The 19137-nt window shown below is 40.2% G+C and overlaps 1 protein-coding gene across 1 annotated transcript in view; it reads right to left on the bottom strand.

Moving 5' to 3' along the window:
* The window catches only part of Ctdspl2 (CTD small phosphatase like 2), a 51452-nt gene extending 32592 nt beyond the window's left edge, over positions 1-18860 (bottom strand). The window contains exons 1-4 of the mRNA XM_052723604.1: positions 18719-18860; positions 6471-6680; positions 2388-2526; positions 1257-1406 (exon numbers count right to left, since the gene is read on the bottom strand). Of these exons, the coding sequence (XP_052579564.1) occupies positions 1257-1406; positions 2388-2526; positions 6471-6656 (475 nt within the window). The 5' untranslated portion in view covers positions 6657-6680; positions 18719-18860. The remainder of the gene's footprint in view (positions 1-1256; positions 1407-2387; positions 2527-6470; positions 6681-18718) is intronic.
* Between the last annotated feature and the right edge of the window lie 277 nt (positions 18861-19137).

Below are 19137 nucleotides of genomic sequence, written 5' to 3'. Positions count from 1 at the left end.
CTAAATTTTCAATCACAGAAAAGTCATCCAAGAACGGGCTAAATGTTCCCTTAACCATGAGAATCTTTTTACTAAAAGACCCAAGATTAAATAATTTTTAAAAGACATAGATTAATTTTTAAAACATAAGATTAATTTCTTGATACAATTACATTTTTAGTAACAAAGAATAGTTACCTAATTCTTCTCCCACTATGAAATTATACCAAGAGTTTCTTTCTAGAATCCTTCAAGTATAATTTTAAACAAAAATAATAAAATCAACGTCCAGTTTCTGAATCTCCTTATATGATGCTCTTCCCTTACTGTTTTAAAGTTAACCCTCTCCTAAAAGTATGTCTTTGCCTGAAACCCATCCCCAAAGTTTTCATTCTTCCAGCTCCACCATACATTTATCTCCATTGCTGCTACCAGTTAACTGACTTTCCACTAATAGACAAAACGAAGAATAAAGACAGAAGCACTACTACTTCGAGATTAATGTTTTGTGACTATGTGGCTCTTTGCTTCCATTTCCCATAGACTACTGCCCACATCCTCTCAATTACCCAAGTCCTAGTTTGTCATGTAGCAGAGTGTAACGCTTTGCCAACATCTATACTCTCCATCAGAGCTTCTTCCCCTCAGCCTCAGGAAAAAAATGTCTCCACTGTGTCTCAGGTCAATTCCTTATCTGTTCTCCTGATCCCAGATCAGCCAACAGCCTCTAGTAGTTCTCACCCCTCTATCTTCAACCCCTTAATAGACCTTTCTTTTCCTCAGGCATAAAGATATGCTTGGTCTCAAAGATACGAAACATTTCTTCGGACTATGTGACTTCTTTTCCTTTCATAATATAATTTTCATAGACTGCGACACTGTGCCACCTCTAACTGCCCCTTGTATTCTTCTGACTCGACAGTATAGAGCTACCAAATTCAAGTGTTACTCTCCATTTTTGTTTGTTTGTTCTGGCAAAAGAAACCAATACCCTTCCAGCTATCAAGCTCAGTCAGGTGTGTCTTTTTAATGTTCATCTCCATCTCCTCTATGACAAAATATACCAAGAAAACCAAAAAGGTTTTTTTGGTTTGTTTTTTTGGTTCTTTCTTTCTTCTTTCTCTGTATAGACTTAGGCTGGCCTCAAATTCTGAGATCTGCTACTATTTCCCACCTCAAAAAGATTTTTAAAGATCTAGATTAAACCATAAAAACTATAGTTTTAAAGTCTAAATTATAGTTAAAGCTTACCTATCTAAAAAATGATTTTTACTTACCATTTTTATTTGCTGGTGAAAAAAAGTTGAAGACAGGGGAAAATATGGTCCCCAGCAATGTAGTCCTTGGAGGACTACCTGAGGAAGGATTATCTTCTAATTTTCCATTTTGTTTTATATGTTGATTTGTCATTTCATAACTACCAGCTTCTAAGGAAGAAAGAGAGAAAAAAAAGTAATCCTAGAAAAGACCGCATTTCAGAGTTTGTGCTGTAAATCATTTTTAATGTATTTACATTATACATTAAAATTTAGTGTATTTACATTAAAATGTATTTAATGTAGACTAACATTAATGTTCTTAAGTGCTTATTAAAGAAATCCTGAGGCAAATTCCTTCTTATAAATCAAAACATTTTAATCTATTATATATACTTTATAAATTTTAACATTCACTTAGTGTTTTTCAAAGTTGATTTACACCTAAAGTTAAATAGACTGAAAGCTTTCAAAGCAGCACAGAACAACAGAAAATGAAAAAAAATCCTTGTAAGCATGCCAACAAGTTACAATTCCAATACTCAGACACAAGATTCCTGCTGTTTCATTTTGGGACATTAGCTATTTCATAAAACTTTTCCTGACATCTATTTCTAGTAAATGACAGCTAAATTAATATAGTTTGATCCACAACCCATTTTTGTACATAATTTCAACTAAATTGTCATAATGTTGATGCGTATACCTTTTCTTGGTGTTGGAAACTGAGGAAGCTATGCAAGCACACTACTACTGAGGTACATTCCTCCTAGCCCCAGTCCATGAATATTGAATAATAAATAATATAAATTTGGTATTCTGCCTGTATTCATTTTAATTCAAAGTAAAGAAATTTAGGAAAATAATTTTGAATTTCACTTGATGCTTTAAATTAATACTCAGTACAAAAACAGATTATAAAAACAAGGAAAAAATGGCTCTAAATGTTCTGTTGTTACTTTTTGAGATAGTATTTTGATTTGTTGTCTAGCCTGGCCTTGACCTCTCAATCCTCCTGCCCTTTGAGTGCTATGATTACAGGCACAGGCCACCATGCCTAGCCTCAAAGCAGGTTTTCAAATCAAAGGCCATGGCAGGTGAAGAGGGACTTCTGCTTACAGATAAGGAAAGAGAGTCAAAACTTCAACAAACCTCCATTGACTGGGCTTTTCCGTCTTACTCGAGACAACTGTTTGTTAGGCTTTTCTCCAGCTCTTGGTGTTGATGTAATCAAATTATTATCTATATCACGTTCAATTCTACTCCGTTTTGAAGGATTTTCTCTCTCTTCCTTAAGATATAATAGGAAAAAATTCATTGAGCATTATTCTGCCTTTCATTTTAAATGAAATATACAATACATAATATTTTTCTCCTGCTTTTCATATTTTGAAGAAACAAAATGCAATTAACACTGAAGAGAGATGGCAATGTTGAAGTGTTAATGTAGTTATACTACACGGTAACACCAGCATCCCCAGAAGCCAAGTTTTCTTTTTTTGGGGGCGGGTGGCAAGGCGGAGATTCAAGACAGGGTCTCTCTGTAGCTTTGGAGCCTGTCCTGGAACTCACTCGGTAGCCCAGGCTGGCCTCGAATTCACAGATCCACCCGTCTCTGCCTCCTCAGTTATGAAAGGTGTGCCACCACAGACAGTGAACCCAAATTTTCTAAGACTCTTAAATTTTATATACTCTTGAAACTCTGAGTTTTACAGTATGCTCTGAATTAATGATCAACTTTATTATTTATCTCATCCAAGACTTCTCACCGCACACAGTCACAGTAGTCAGACTTGGTGGACAGGCGTATAAACACCAGCACTTGAGAGGCTGAGGCAAGACTGCCAATTTGAGGTCAGCCCAAGACCTCCACTTAAGAAAAAACACACAGTAAAAAAGAAAGCACAGGTATAAAGAGATATAAGTATTTTTTTTAATGAATCTGTACTTTGGGTACAATCAAAACAAAACTTATTCAAAGGAAGGTATGGCTGTAAGAATAAGTCTCTTCCACAGATACTAACTGGGGAACCATGTGTGGATGGGGGTGAAGAGGAAGAATTTTTCCTTCTCTACTTACTAATTTATCTACTAAGCTTGGTGTGGTGGCTCATACCTTTAATTCCACACTTCTAGAGACTGAATCAAGACTGCTTGAGAGTTCAAGGCCAGCCTGTGCCACATAGTATATTCTAGTCAGCCAGTGCTAGAGAAACTGTCTCAAAAAGACAAACAAGGGAGCTGGAGCTCAGTGCTTGTTTTGCATGAACAAGACCCTGGCTTTGATCCCCAGCAGCCCAGACAGGTGTGGTGATATATGTTTGTAATCCCAGCAGTTTGGAGGTAGACGTAGGAGGATCAGACGTAGGAGGATCAGGAGTTGAGGTCATCCTCTGATACATAAAGAGGTTAAGGTGAGACTAGACTACATGAAACTGTTGTAGAAAGGAAAAGGAGGAGAGAAGATCACCTACTTATTATGGTCCTGGGCCAGTGAGATGCCTTAGCAGGTAAAGATTCCTGCTGCCAACCTGCCAATCTGAGTTGGATCCCTGGGACTCTCATGGCTGAGAGAACCCACAGTTATCCTCTGGCCTTCACACCTGTGCTTTGGCACATACACACCCATACATGTGCATATACGTGTACATAATAAACAAAATGTAATAAAAATATTATAGTATTATGAGTTATTTCATTCTAAGGATTACAATATTACAATTCAAGGTCAGGCATGGTGGCGCATACATTTAATATCAGCACCTGGGAGGCAGAAGTAAATGGATCTCTATGAGTTCAAGGCCAGCCCAATCTACATAGCGTTCTAGGACAGCCAAGGCTATAGAAAAATCCTGTCTTGAGAAACTAAGTGAATAAATACATAAATAAAATGTATTTTAAAACAAACAAACTAACAATATTACTATCCAAAGCCTAATATGAAACATTTCTTCAAGGAATCTTAGTTTCTCTTAATAGAGAATAATAGAATGCTGAATGCTAGGTGTGCATAATGCAGCGGACAGAGCAGGAAATACATAAATGTAACATGCTTTTTGTTTGGGAAAGCATGATGATATATATGCTTTTAATTCTAGGACTCGGGAGACTGAGGCAGGTGGATCTCTGTGAGTTTCAGGGCAGCCTGGTTTATATAGCGTTCCAGGGTGGCCTGGATTTTTGGTAAGACTCTGATTCAAAAAACACACACACACACAAAAAAACCACACAAAAGATCAGAGTCCATTATGATATTGAGAGTTAAACATTGGGTGTGGTGGCTCTTTACAATCCCATGACTCTGGAAGTTGAGGCAGGAGGACTGCTTTGAGTACCAGGCTAGCCTGAGCTTCAGCAGGAGGAAGGGGAAGCTGAGGGTAGAACTCAGTGGTAATGTGCTTCCCTAGATTGCATGATGCCCTGGGCTCAAACTTCAGTAATGTGTGTCTGCATCTATAATAAGTTGTTTTGCATATATAATATATAAAAAAATTTCTGTAGATCATAATTAGATCTATAAATATGGATTTACTGTTGTGATATAAATACTTCAGCATTTCACTAAAATTATGCATGAAAACTATGAAGCTTTCACTTCAAATATATATTAGAAATCTAAAGGCAGAAAGGCTATGTGTAAATAATTCCTGTGTGTTCTTGCTAGCAGTTTCAAAAAAGTCAGAAGTGGTGAGTCTTTGAGCCAGAATCTGGATTTGAAACACACTGAGGATTCCACTTACTTTGTTAAGGACAAATAATGGGAGAGAAGAGCCAAGGGTGGTAGCACATGGCTTTAATCCTAGCACTCAGGAGGCAAAGGCAGGCAGATCTGTGAATTCAAGGCCAGCCTAATCTACATGGGGGGTGCAAAGCCAGCAAGGACTACACAGTAAGATCCAGTGGTCGGGAAGCAGAGGCAGGTGAATCTGTTTGAGGCCAGCTTATTATACAGAGTGAGTTCCAGAACAGCCAGAGTTACATACTGAGACCCTGAATAATAAAAATTCCAAATGTAAGAAACAAAAATAGAAATGAGGGAGAAGTTAACAGTCATTTGCTGAAGCTGCAAGTATTTGAAAATATGATAATAACTGAAAAAAGGAGCTTTCAAAGGTAATTAAGGGGACAGAGATATGGCTCAGTTTAAGAACAGTGAATATTCTTCCAGAGGACTCTGGTTCAATTCGCAACACCCATATGGTAGCTAGCAACTGTCTATAACTCCAGTTCCAAGGTACCCAATGTCCTCTTCTGGCGCCCATGGGTACACGGTAGTGTACACACACACACACATAGGCGAATCACTTATGTACATAAAATAAAAATCTCAGCTGGGCAGTGGTGGCGCATGCCTTTAATCCCAGCACTCAGGAGGCAGAAGCAGGTGGATCTCTGTGAGTTTGAGGACAACCAGGACTACACAGAGAAACCCTGCCTGGGGGTCGGGGTAGGGTTATCTCAAAGAATTTGTTACCTATAACCAAATCTATCACTATGAACAAGCCAAAAAACTGTTATTTTTCAAATATACTTGTCCCAAAAAACAGAATAAACTCATATACAGTCATAATAAAATCTCCATCATAAATAATAAGTTCCTAAGACCAATTTTCCACTTTGTACCATCTAGTCTGAAAAAGATTCTGAGACCAAGCACTTGGCACCAATCCCAATTTCCCTGAGGCTTAGAAGAGTAACTGACTCCCTGAAACTGCTTAAGACAAACCCACAATATCAATGTAGAAACTATCCAAGCCATTCTTTCTTTTAATCATTGTTTCAGCTGCAGGTGGTTATTCTGTTCCTGCTATGCCCACTGCTCATCATATTATGCCAAATAAATCTGTTTTCTTTAATAATTCAAAAGAATGAAGAAAATCCTCTTTTGCTTTCTACAATACTATGCTGAAAAACAAAAAGCTAGTGGTACAGTGGCACACACTTATAATCCCAACACTCAGGAAGTTAAAGCAGGGACTGCCCTAAGTTCAAAGTTAGCCTAGGCTACATAGCAAATACCTCTCAAAAATACAACCATGACAGAAAGCTATCATTAGTTCAGCGGAATGTCTTAAACTTTCATTAAATACTTCCCATGTAATATTATTGAAAATAAAACCAAAATGTGTATAGCCCTTAAGATGGGCTCTAATAATATCAATTTCTCTTCTATATGTTTAGAGAAAACAACCTAAGTACGATGTTTTTTATGTAGATGTGAGGTTAAAGTATTACCTTGGGCGTGCTTCCTTTAATGAATTTTTTAATTGAAGACAATAAGCCAGTTTCATTCTTTGATGGTTTTTCTCCTCCTGAAGGCAAGCTATCCTCAACCTCTGAATATTTCCTTTTTGCTCTGGCAGTGCGCTGTGTTTGGATTGGACTGGACTGCTGAGAAGCCTTCCGTGTTCTCAGCTTCATCTTTTATGGGTGCCACATGTAAACCTGTAGGAGAAAAACAGCACAAGTTATTACCCAATATGCCCAGTTAACTTACACGATAAAAATCTACTTCTTTAAAAGAGGACTGAAATAAAAAACTAACATTTAAGTGAAAGGCACTGTATTTTATATATGTAATCTACCAAGTAACCTCAACAACATGTGGAAGATTGCATCCTGTAAGAGAAAATGGAGTCATACCAAAAAGAGTGCACAACCTTCCTCTACCACTGTGCTACCTCTACCTATGCCAAAATTATGTTTAGTCCTCGTTTACTCTACAAGTATTTATTGAGCAGTTAAACACACGAGATCTCAAGCTAGGTAAACGCTGAGGTGATAGTTAACAAGGTAGGGAAGTTCTGTCCTTTTGACCTTAAGATGCATTAGGGGTAAAACCTGTAATTTGATGAATGAATTTCATAAATATAAATATAATTTTAAAAACCAATAACCAGGAGAGGCGCAAAGCTACACAGAGAAACCCTGTCTCGAAAAAACAAAAAACAAAACAAAACAAAAACCCAATAACCATGTAAGAGTTACAAGAGAGACTGGATCACTTTGATAAAAGAGTTCAATCTTTTTTTTTTAATTTTATTTTTCTTTATTAAAAAATTTTCTACTTACTCCTCATGCTATCCACAGACCGCCCTCCTCCTCTCTCCTCCCACCCCCAGCCCTCTTTCCCAAGCCACCCCACATCCCCACATCCCCCAAATCGAGGTCTCCCATGGGGAGTCAGCAAAGCCCAGCTCACTGAGCCTAGGCAGGTCCAAGCCCCTTCCCACTGCACAAGGCTGTGCAGGTACCGGGTTCCAGAAGCCTGCCCATATACCAGGGACAGATCCCAATCCCCCTGCCTGGGTGTCCCCCAAACAGTTCGAGCCAAACAACTGTCTTCCGTGTCCAGAGGGCCTAGTCCAGTCCCATGGGGGCTCCACAGCCACCAGTCCATAGTTCATGGGTTTCCATCATCTCTGCACATCCTCCCATCATGATCTCGACATCCCTCACCTGCAGTATCTCTCCTCTCAAAAGAGTTCAATTTTTTTTCTTTTTTTTTTAAATTATTTTAATTTATTTAACTTTATTTTATAAACATTGGTGAAAAGGTGTCAGAGCTCCTGAAACTGGAGTTACAGACAGTTGTGAGCTGCCATGTGGGTGCTGGGAATTGAACCCTGGTCCTCTGGAAGAGCAGCCAGTACTCTTAACTGCTGAGCCATTTCTCCAGCCCCCAAGAGTTCAATTTTATCACACATAATAAAACTAGATTTATGGGCTGAGGTGTGAATTAATGCTACATACAACATGAGAGGTCCCAGGTTCTTCCCCCACCAACACATATACAAAGACACATAATTAAAAAGAAATCATGGGGAAGGGGCTGGAGAGATGGCTCAGCAGTTAATAGCACTTGTTGCTATGTGAAAAAGAATCTAAAATTGGTTTGTTCATATAGCAGAATTAATTCTTTTATTTATAAGTGGTTTTTTGAGATGGGATTTCTCTGTGTAGCCTTGGCTGTCCTGAAACTCAATCTGAAGACCAAGCTGGCCCTGAACTCAGAGATCTACCTGCCTCTGCCCACTGAATGCTGGGATTAAAGGCATGCATTTAAAATGTTTAAAAAATAAAAATAGGGCTGGAGAGATGGCTCAGCAGTTAAGATCACTGGCTGCTCTTCCAGAGGACCCAGGTTCAATCCCCAGTACCCACATGGCAGCTCACAACTATCTGTAACTCCAGTTCCAAGGGATCCGACACCCTCACACAGAATATATACAGGCAAAACACCAGTGCACATTGAATTGAACCCAGGTCCTCTGAACCACTGAGCCATCTCTCTCCTCTCCAGGTTCTTTTCTTTCTTTCTTTCTTTCTTTTTTTTTTTAAAGATTTATTTATTTATTATGTATAGTATTCTGTCTGCATGCTTGGCTGCAGGCCAGAAGAGGGCGCCAGATCTCATTACAGATGGTTGTGAGTCACTATGTGGTTGCTGGGAATTGAACTCAGGACCTCTGGAAGAGCAGCCAGATGCTCTTAGCCACTGAGCCATCTCTCCAGTCCTTAAAACTGTTAACAGACTGGATGAACATGGGCTAGCATGAGCACACAATACAGGTGCTGGAGCAACCTCTAGTGAAGGAAACAAAGAGTCCAAACCAGATTCTCTCCCTTAAGGTCTAAAACTGTGAAGGCTCTGGAGGGGCAGCAAGTCCAGTTAGACCCCACGGCACAAGAGAAGCTATCATTAAGGATAAGAAAAGAGTGGAAGATGCTCAGAACTGTCACTAGGATAGCATGCACTGGGTAACACGGAGGCACAGAGAATAAACAAAAGCCCAGAGCTGGTCAGGAAAACTGAGGAACTTCCCCACATTGCAACTATGATTCTAAGCTAGGCAACAAGGGAACTTAATTAAGCCAATGATACACAAAGGTACCCTCTGCAAAGAACTGAAACTCAGCTCTTGACTAGGCTAACCCAAACGCCTTCACTTACAAGTCCAGGAATCCAATTTTCCAAATATACTGTACCAGCATTTACTTTCTATTCATAATATTTAGTATTCAGTAAAATATTCCCAAAACTGGCAAAGTGGCAAGTTGAGTAAAAGCACTTGCCATGCAAACCTGGCAACCTATGTTCAAGCCCAAGAGACTACAAAAAGGTGAAAGGAAAGTTGTCCTCTGGCATCTACATGCACTGTGGCATGCTCCCCCAATACACACACCCTCATTCACACACAACAGCAACAAATGCAACCAACTGTCAAGAAATACCCCAAAACAAGGCTGGGGATATGGGGATAGAGTTTCGGCTTGGGGCAGAGCACTAACTTAGCATGCATATGGCCCTAGGTTGTCTCTAGAACTATAAAATGGAGGGAGTAGTCAATGCAACCAGAAGTTGACTTTTTTTTTTTTTTTTTGGAAACAGAGGGTTTCTCTGTGTAGCTCTCCCTGGCTGTCCTCAAACTCACAGAGATCCACCTGCCTCTGCCTCCTAAATGCTGGGATTAAAGACGTGGGCCACCACTGCCTGGCCAGAAGTTGACTTTTTAAGAACAGATCAGTAAATTGATAAAACTTCTAGCAAGAATAAGAAAAAGGATACAATTTATCAACATTGGGAATGAAAACTTGAAAATAACAACGGAGACTGTAGACTTAGAAAGAATTATGGAGAATTCCAAACATCTTTACGTTCACCAATTCAGGCAAAATGAACAAATCCCTCAAAAAGTCACAAGCAGGAGACTGTGCAACACACAACTGTAATTCCAGTAGTCAGGAGGCCAAGGGAGGATCAAAACTTCCAGGCCAACCTGAGATACAGCAAAACTTGTCTCAACAAAAATTCAAACCTTACCCAATGATAAACAGCCCAAGTAACCTCATATTTAAAATGGAGTATGTAGTAAAAACGTTATGTAAAACACAAGGTCCAGACAGCTTCACTACATAATCCAATCAACACTTCAGATATATTTATTTTATGTGTATAGGTGTTTTGCCTGCATGTATGTATGTACCAGATGTCCGAATCCCTGGAGCTTGAGTTACAGGCACTTTGTGAGCTGCCTGATATATGAGGGTGCTGGGAACTGAACTCGGGCTTCTGAAAGAGCAGTAACACTCTAAATCACTGAGCCCTTTATCTCTACAGCCCTCCATATAATTTTTCTCTGTAACACTTAAAAAGTAGAAGATTGGGAAATGATCAGGATTAGTAAAAAAAAAAAAAAAAGTCTAGTACTAATGAATGAAAGTAATAAAATATAAGAATGATACTTTAAGTCTAAGAACTTGAGACAAAAATAACAAAGCACTCTTTTTTTGTTTTGTTTTTGTTTTTGAGACAGGGTTTCTGTGTAGCTTTGGAGCCTATCCCGGAATCGATTTGCAGACCAGGCTGGCCTCAGACTCACACAGATATGCCTGCCTCTTTAATCCCTCTGCTGGGATTAAAGGCTGTAAATAAAGGCATGCGCTGCTATCATCACCATCATCACCACCACCACCACCACCACCACCACCACCACCACCACCACCACCCCCACCACCCCCACTACCCCCACCACCACCACCACGCAGCGCTCATTTTTTTTAACATTCCAACTAGATCTCATTTAGGATTATAAAAAGTTGGTTGCCCAGAAATCTAAAAACTGAGCAGTAGTTTGTTCTGTAGTTACTTGATGCCCAGGTAAACAGATTACAGAGGAGGGGTGGTGGTGCCGGAGAAAGTCTTCCAAAAGTTCACTAGAAACAGCAACGTAACTCTGCTAGTTTCTAAACTACCATCTAAAATTTCAGACTCACATCTATCTATCATGTTTGGAACCTCAAATTCAACTTACACAAAACTAAATTCATTTTTCCCATCCCAAAATATCTTCTTCCTGCTGTGTTTTTTTCTCCTATAGTCACCCACAACCAAGAAACCTAAACTCCATCAACCACCTAGTTGTGAAACCCTGCCCTTACTCCCTATCGTCAATTATCAAATTCTGATTTTTTTTTTTTTTTTGATTTTTCAAGACAGGGTTTCTATGTGCAGCTTTGCGCCTTTCCTGGAACTTGCTTGGTAGCCCAGGCTGGCCTCGAACTCACAGAGATCCGCCTGGCTCTGCCTCCCGAGTGCTGGGATTAAAGGTGTGCGCCACCACCGCCCAGCTCAAATTCTGATTTTTAACCTCTAAAATTAAATTTTCAGTCTTTCCCTTTAAATCCATCCTCTGAACTATAGACGTTTGCCTATTCCTCTTACCTGGATTCACCAACTGCCAATAAAAACTAAACTCACTGGCAAATATATCACCCTACAATATGTACTGCAGAGAGAGTGAGGAAGTGCGTGCGTGCGTGTGCGTGTGCGTGTGCGTGTGTGTGGTGCAAATACATCTAGGTGTTCATGTGTGATGTTCCTGTGTGGAGGACAGTGGCAGACATGAGGTACATTCCTCAGTCTTTCTCCAATTTAGTGAGACAGGTCTTACAGCACTTGGAGCACACAATCAGCACCAGCAATCCACCTGTCTTACTTCCCCAGGGAGGGTTCCAGGCGCCGCAGTCTGTCTTTTGTCCTTGTTTTTTGCTGTCATTCTCTGTAAAAGTTGCTGACACTCTGTGCCCTCTACCCACCTTTCTATCCTCTTTACCACAAATATTATTTCAACTAATTATCTAGTTAACTTCACTGTTTAAAACTCAGTCCAAGTATCATATAACCAATAAAAAAACCACCCCCACACCCATAAACTTCTGTAAACCCTGAGGTCATCTCTTCCCTTACTCCTACCAAATCACACTAAAATAATCTCCTACAACATATTCAATCAAAGTCAGTCCCGATGACAAGGACAGGAGATGTACCCTCATGAGTTGAACCCTTGGTGAGCTTGCAAAGCACTGCAAAGAATTAAAAACTCTTGAAGGCAACGATCTAATCTATAACTCCAAGAACCTGGCCCACACAACTCAGTCTTCACTGAACTCAACCATAATTTTTTTCCCCATTTCTCTCAAAAAGATCACAAGAGAAAATTGTATCGCTGAAACAATCAGAAGAAAGTTAAGAATGTTTGCTCACAAAATGGGGTCCCACTAGCAAAAAAGTTCCCCTTCCTCATCACAAAATTCCTGCTACCTATCAAAGCTATAATTATTTTTAAATTTTACTAATATCCTGTTCGTCCCTGAGAGTGTGTATGGGTACCTACACGACACCGCACACTTGTGGGGACCAGAAAACAACTTCCAGGATTGTGTTCTCTCCTTCCACCATGTGGGTTCAGGGGCTCAAACTCAGCTGGTCAGACTTGGCAACAAATACCCTTACTCTCTGAGCCATCTCACTGACCCCAAGCCATTTTTGAGGCAGCCAGTTACAATTATAAATTCTCTTAGTTTACTAGATTACAATAACGGTACAAGTATAGGGCTGGCTTTATCTAGGTGGTTCCTTCAACAATGCAGCAATTCACAATAATAGTAAAGTATCAATTCAGTCGATAGTTTGTCATGGAGGTCTGATGTTCCTCCTGATGTCTGTTTTTAGAAAATACCAAGATCACTCCAAGTTTGAGGCCAACCTGGGCTACAGAGTGAGAGCCTGTCTCAAAATATACATGCATACATATATACTAAATAAAAATGAAAGACGAGTCACTGATCTGTCCACATTCTTGTACTTATACAAGTCATCCTACAGCACTTTCATTAAACATCTGTTACACACTTAAGTCTTCAGAATTGGGCTAGCAAAAGCTCAGCAGGTAAAGGTGCTTCCCACCAAACCTGATGACATGCGTTTGGACCCCAGAATCCACATGGTGAAAGTCAAGACCTGACTCCTACAAACTGTCCTCTCACTGCCACATGTACACCACAGTGTACGTGCTACACACGCACACTCACATGCGTGCACAGAGAGTAAATGATGTAAAACTTTTTTAATTAAAAAAAAAACAACTCAGTTTTAAAACAATGAACTTAATTTTAGAAGAATTAAGGATTTGTTCTCCGCTAAATCTAAAATTCTATGATTAACTCTTAATCTATCTTAAAAACCATTATGACTCCTAATCATCATGACATCCTTGAAAGAAAAAGCTAAAGCCAGGCGGTGGTGGTGCACGCCTTTAATCCCAGCACTCGGGAGGTAGAGGCAGGTGGATCCCTGCGAGTTCGAGGCCAGTCTGGTCTACAGAGTGAGTTCCAGGACAGGCTCCAGAGCTACACAGAGAAACCCTGTCCCAAAAAACCAAAAAAGCAAACAAAAAAAGCTAATAGTAGTCTACATTCTAGTGAACCTAAACTGAAATAAATGTTCCACTGTTAGGTCTGCCCATTTTCTCTCCCCTGCTTACCTAAGCCACCAAAGGAATTCAGAAAGAAGAAACTTCTCTACCACCTAATAAAAATAAAAAAATAAGCCAGGCGGTGCTGGCTCACACCTTTAATCCCAATATTCGGGAGGCAGAGGCAGGCGGACCCCTCTGAGTTTGAGGCCAACCTGGTCTACAGAGTGAGTTTCAGGACAACCAGAGCTGCTACACAGAGAAATGGCAATTAAAAAATTAAAAAAGTAGAAAGTAAAATTTAAAAAATAAAAGAAAAAAAAAACCAAATAGACAAAAGGTCTACATAGAGTTCTAAACCAGCCAGAGATAGTGAGACCATGTACAAATGGCTATTAATAAAGTTTAAACACAATTATTTTAAAGTATTCAAGTGCCACCTTCTACTATACTATTTCATATTTCTTTATTTAAAAAAAAAATGAAGCGGGGTGGTGATAGCACAGATCTTTAATCCCAGCACTCAGTTGGCAGAGGCAAGTGAATGAGTTCGAGGCCAATCTGATCTACAAATGGAGTTCAGGAAGGCCAGGACTGTTACACAGAGAAACTCTGTCTTGAAAAAACAAACCAAAAGAAAAGAAAACAAAATACTTGTCCTACAAATTATTGCAGCAATTATGAAAGCCTGACTGTTAGAAATTCAACTCAAGTACTGTTAGTAATGTTCAATCTCCCTTTCTTTCAATCTATTACAGACAGCTACACATATCATGAAATACAGGATCCCAATATAGTTAACTTTCCTATTGTGACTTTATGTCAAGATTTTATTTGTTGCTGGACATGGTGGCTTATGCCTGTAATCTAAACACTTTGCAGTAGAGGCAGGAGGATCAGAAGAGGTTCAAGGTCAGCCCCTGCTACAGAGAAGATTCAAGTCTGTCTGCCCTGCCCCAAAACAAAATAAAGTCCTACCCTGAGGCCACACTTAAGTCTCACCATCCCTTACTGCTAGGTTCACAAAAGTACCAAAGGTCCCCTGGGGGCCTAAAAGTCTATGTAAATTTTATTCTCATCATGCTTGTTTTACCTAGACAATACTATCTCCACATATCTCCTGGTCACAACCAATATATAAAAATTTAACTTTCTTTGCTGGGCAAGGGTGGCACATGCCTTTTATCCCAGCACTCGGAAGGCAGAGGCAGATGAAATCTCTGAGTTTGAGGCCAGCCTGGGCTACAGAACCAAAAAAGTCAGTACTACACAAATAAACCCTGTCTCAAAAAACCAAAAACAAAAGAAAAAATTTAACTTTTCCCAATTCCACTGTCTCTGAATCCTCACCTATGTGTAGTTTAACAAGCTGTTCTATATGAGTAAAATACAATATTTTATCTAAGAATTTGTAATTTGTTTTGAGACAAGGTCTTTCTGTATAGCCCTGGCTATCCTGGAACTTGATCTATAGACCAGGCTGGCCTCAAACTCACAGAAAGCCACCTGCCTCTTCCTCCCAAGCATTGGGATTAAAGGTGTGTGCCACTATATCCAAGTGAATTTGTATTTTAAACAATGCATTTCAGAAGGAATCCCGTAAGACTGAGCATATATAAATTAAGTCAAGCATGGCAATTCTCAACAAAATCTCAACCACCTAGGTCTTTTTGTAAGATAGGTTCAATAACAATTTAATACAGTTTAAATTAAAAATGCATGTACTCAATGGCTGTGGTGATCATTAGTCCCAGGATCTACAAGGCAGAGGCAAGAGGATCTCTGTGAGTTCAAGGCCAGCCTGGTGTACATTCCAAATTTCAGGCCAGTCAGAGCTATACAGTGGGACTTTATCTTTTCTTTTCTTCTTGGTTTTTCGAGACAGGATTTCTCTGTGTAGCTTTGAGCCTTTCCAGGAACTCACTCTGTAGCCCAAATTGGCCTTGATCTCACAAAGATCCACCTGCCTCTGCCTCCTGGGTGCTGGGATTAAAGGCATGAGCCACCACAGCCTGGCTGGGACTCTTTCTTAAGAGACAAAACAAAACCATGTACTCATACAAACATTAGAGAATATGTATGGCTTAGGTTAGAGCATAAGAATGTCAGGGTAAATAAGAAAAAACTGAAGTCAAAATTGTTCATTCTAGCAAGTTTCATGTCTGTTAAATAGCCTAATTCTGGGACATGGTGGCACTAACCTATAATCTCAGTGCTCCTGGCTGAGGCAGAAGGATCTGGAGTTTGATTAAGCTTGGGCTACATAGCCAGACCCTGTCTCATTAAAAAAACAAACAAGTAAATAAATAAACAAACTCATCCTCAATGTAGCACAAATGACCCCCTGTAGTCGATCCAGTTTAAAATGGCTTGGCAACTTTAATCAATAAAAATTACTTAAGAGCATACCATATATGAGGTCCTCTTCACACATTTGACATTTGTGACTTAAACTATCTTCTTCCCCTTGTATTTCCATAATAACTTGATAAATTACAAATACAACCAGATGCTGCCTTTTTTCAAATTCTGGCAAATCACCATATTCTTTAACTCATCAATCAAAAGTATAGTGTATTGTAACCAAGATAACTTAATTCTACTTTATTCAATCTGCAGTTACAAATCTACTCTCCAGTACATCCTTTCCACACAGGTCCAAGTCTTTTAGAAGCAGGGTCTCATGTAGCCCAAGCTGGCCTCCAACTTGTAATATAACTGGGGGTAACTTTGAACTTCTGATTCTTCTGCTTCCATCTCCTGGACAAACCACTATAACCAGTTTATGTGGTGATGGGGATTTAGTTATTAGAACCCAGGGTTTCCTGTATGGCTAGGCAAGCACTCTACCAATTAAACTACATACCCAGCCAGATTTTGTTAAAAATCATACAAAAAAGAAGCCATCTGACCAAAAATTACATTCCTTGAATAGGCTAGGATAATTTGGAAAAGATAAAACTTTCCAGTCACCAATTTCCTAACAGTAGGAAAAAATAACACCACCAACTTAAATGAAATGTCCAAAGGGCACTAGCACATGTAGAACAAAATATTCTAAAACATACCTATCCTGTTTGGCATTCCTACACAATCCTACTATTGCTACACAGCTACAGCTCACAAGGGGCTATACCACTTGGCAGCTTTTACATCCTTTCAAATCATGCACACAAAAGTATTAAGAATGTAAGGACTAGGGCTGGAGAGACAGCCCAGAGGTTAAGAGTACTGGTTGCTCTTCCAGAGGTCCTGAGTTCAATTTCCAGCAACCACATGGTGGCTCACATCCATGTGTAATGAGATCTGGTGCCCTCTTCTGGCCTGCAGGCATACATGCAGACAGAACACTGTATACATAATAAATAAATCTTTAAAAAAAAATGTAAGGAATGTCAGCGCACACTTTTAATCCCAGGACGAGGGAGGCTGAGGCAGGCAGATCTCTTTGAGTTCGAGGCCAGCCTGGTCTACAAAGTGAGATCCAGGTCAGCCAGGGCTGTTATACAGAGAAACCCTGTCTCAAAAAAGAAAAACAAACAAAAGAATGTAGGGACTAATTGAATGTAGTAGTAACTAACTTGGGAAAATCCTGGAGACAGTCTACAATGCTGATTCTGCTACCTATCAACTAAATTTTATCAAAAAACTACCCCAAACATCTTAAAATACAAAGCCTGCACTAGACACATAACTTATTCTAATTCTTCTAAGTAACATAATTGACCCCATTTTTTAAAATAGCTTAACTCAACAAGTATGCAGTATGTCTACACTTCCACTGATGAACACCCTAAGTCAAGCGATCCTAAAAAGCAGTGAGGCTCCTTTCATTCGTAAGACTAATTCACATAAGAGCTACAATTTACCTTGACTTTCTTTATGACCTTGGGCTAAGTCTTTCAAATGAGAACTATAATGATGTTGCATGTGTCTGTTTATTACTGAAATTTAATCCTAACATGAACATGAAGAACTCGAGGCTGGATCTATGGAGTAGAAAAATACTGACTGATAAACATTAACTTATATGTAATATAAGCCATGTTTTAATCTTCATTTTTATTTATTTAAACCCCTATAATGCCTCAAATTCTACAAGACCAAAACACTGAAAAAACTGAGGACCTCTTTGCATTTAGAAAAACTGAGTAAAAAAATAGTTTCAAATTGCCATTTCGCTGCTTTTATAAAGATAACTGCTGGATCACAAACAAAAATGTGTGACTTGGCATCTGATGAATCGAAATAACAAGCAATCTACAATCTAAAAATTATGCAGATAAGCCTATCATTTCATGTCACTAATTTGTATACCGACGTAAAGGAGTGAGCTTGGTATTGCCTTACTAGCATTACAAAGATAAATTCCTGCCTTAGAGTAACATCTAAGTACATTCATCTCGGGAGTTTAGGGTAGTTTCCCCGCAGTATCTCCGTAGGTTTCCCTGAGGTACTCTTGAAGTGCTTAACATCATTCACACATTCAGCTACCACTAGGGTGAGAAGTAAATAAACACCATTTACTTATGCAATTATTTATAACAGAATCCTGGTCAAGAATGCAAAAGTAAACTCATACGGACATACCCAAAGTAAACAGCATGTTAAGTGTAATTAAGAGTCACCCTTAACTAACTACTATGGAAACCAGAGGTCTCCCATACAGGCTGGTTTTTTAACTAACACTCCAGATTTTACAAAGTAGTGATGTCAACTCAACATTTTACCAGTACAGACGACACAAGTTCCTGGAACCTCTCTTTCCAGATTCTCAAAGGATGTTTACAAGAGCTGAGCTAGAGCAACGCCCCCCAAAGCACCGTACAAGAATAAAATACCGAAAACATTACGTGGGCCCACAAGAAGGTTCGAAAAGGCAATCTAACTTAATTAGCCATCAGGACCACGGGGGTCAGAGACGAGGAACGTGAGATGGGGTTTGGGGGTGGGTAGCAAAGTGAAATCTAACCCCAGAAATCACAACACAGGCCTCAGCCTAAGAGCTGAAGCTGGCGGGAAGTGAGCTCCCTTTCCGCTCCCAGGGGAAAGTCCAGGCCAGAGCGGCTTCCACACTGTGGACGTACAAGGCGCCAACAGTGCATGCCTACGGACGCGCTGGAACCGCTGAAAGCTCGGCTTGGGAAGGGGAGGAGATCCCGGCAGACGGCCCTGGAAGAGGACTGAGCTTGGGAGCAACGGCAGCGCCTGGACCAAGGGAATTACCTTCACTGTGACGACAGAAAAGTGTCCTCAGGCTCCGGCGATGGTCCCGACTGCGCAATAGGTGGTGTCTTTCCCGCTTATCCCTCAGCAGCAACAGAATCGGCTCCTTCAGCCAGTCGCCATTTCCCGCCTACCGACCTGCTGCACCGCACGGACAGGGACCCGGATGGAAAGCGGCCTCTCCGCGCAGGCGCCCTGGCTTCCTCCTCCCCCGCCCGCCACTCTCCGTAGAGGCGGGAGGGAAGGAATGCGGGAGGCCTGGGCGGCGGAGGGGGAGGGGGCTGTAACTTTTACTTCCGTGAAGAGGCTGAAGTTTCTGCCGCCCGAGGGAACTCACCGGTGCGAATTCCTGACCCAAAACAACAACAACAGCAACAACAAAGACAAAAAGCGAGCCCAGGGCCCGGGGGCCCGGGGAG

Source organism: Peromyscus californicus, unplaced genomic scaffold, assembly GCF_007827085.1.
Source record: "Peromyscus californicus insignis strain IS unplaced genomic scaffold, ASM782708v3 Scaffold_7__1_contigs__length_154581171, whole genome shotgun sequence".
NCBI lineage: Eukaryota > Metazoa > Chordata > Mammalia > Rodentia > Cricetidae > Peromyscus > Peromyscus californicus.
The sequence above is the reverse complement of the archived record's forward strand: the minus strand, read 5'-3'. Positions and strand labels throughout refer to the sequence as shown.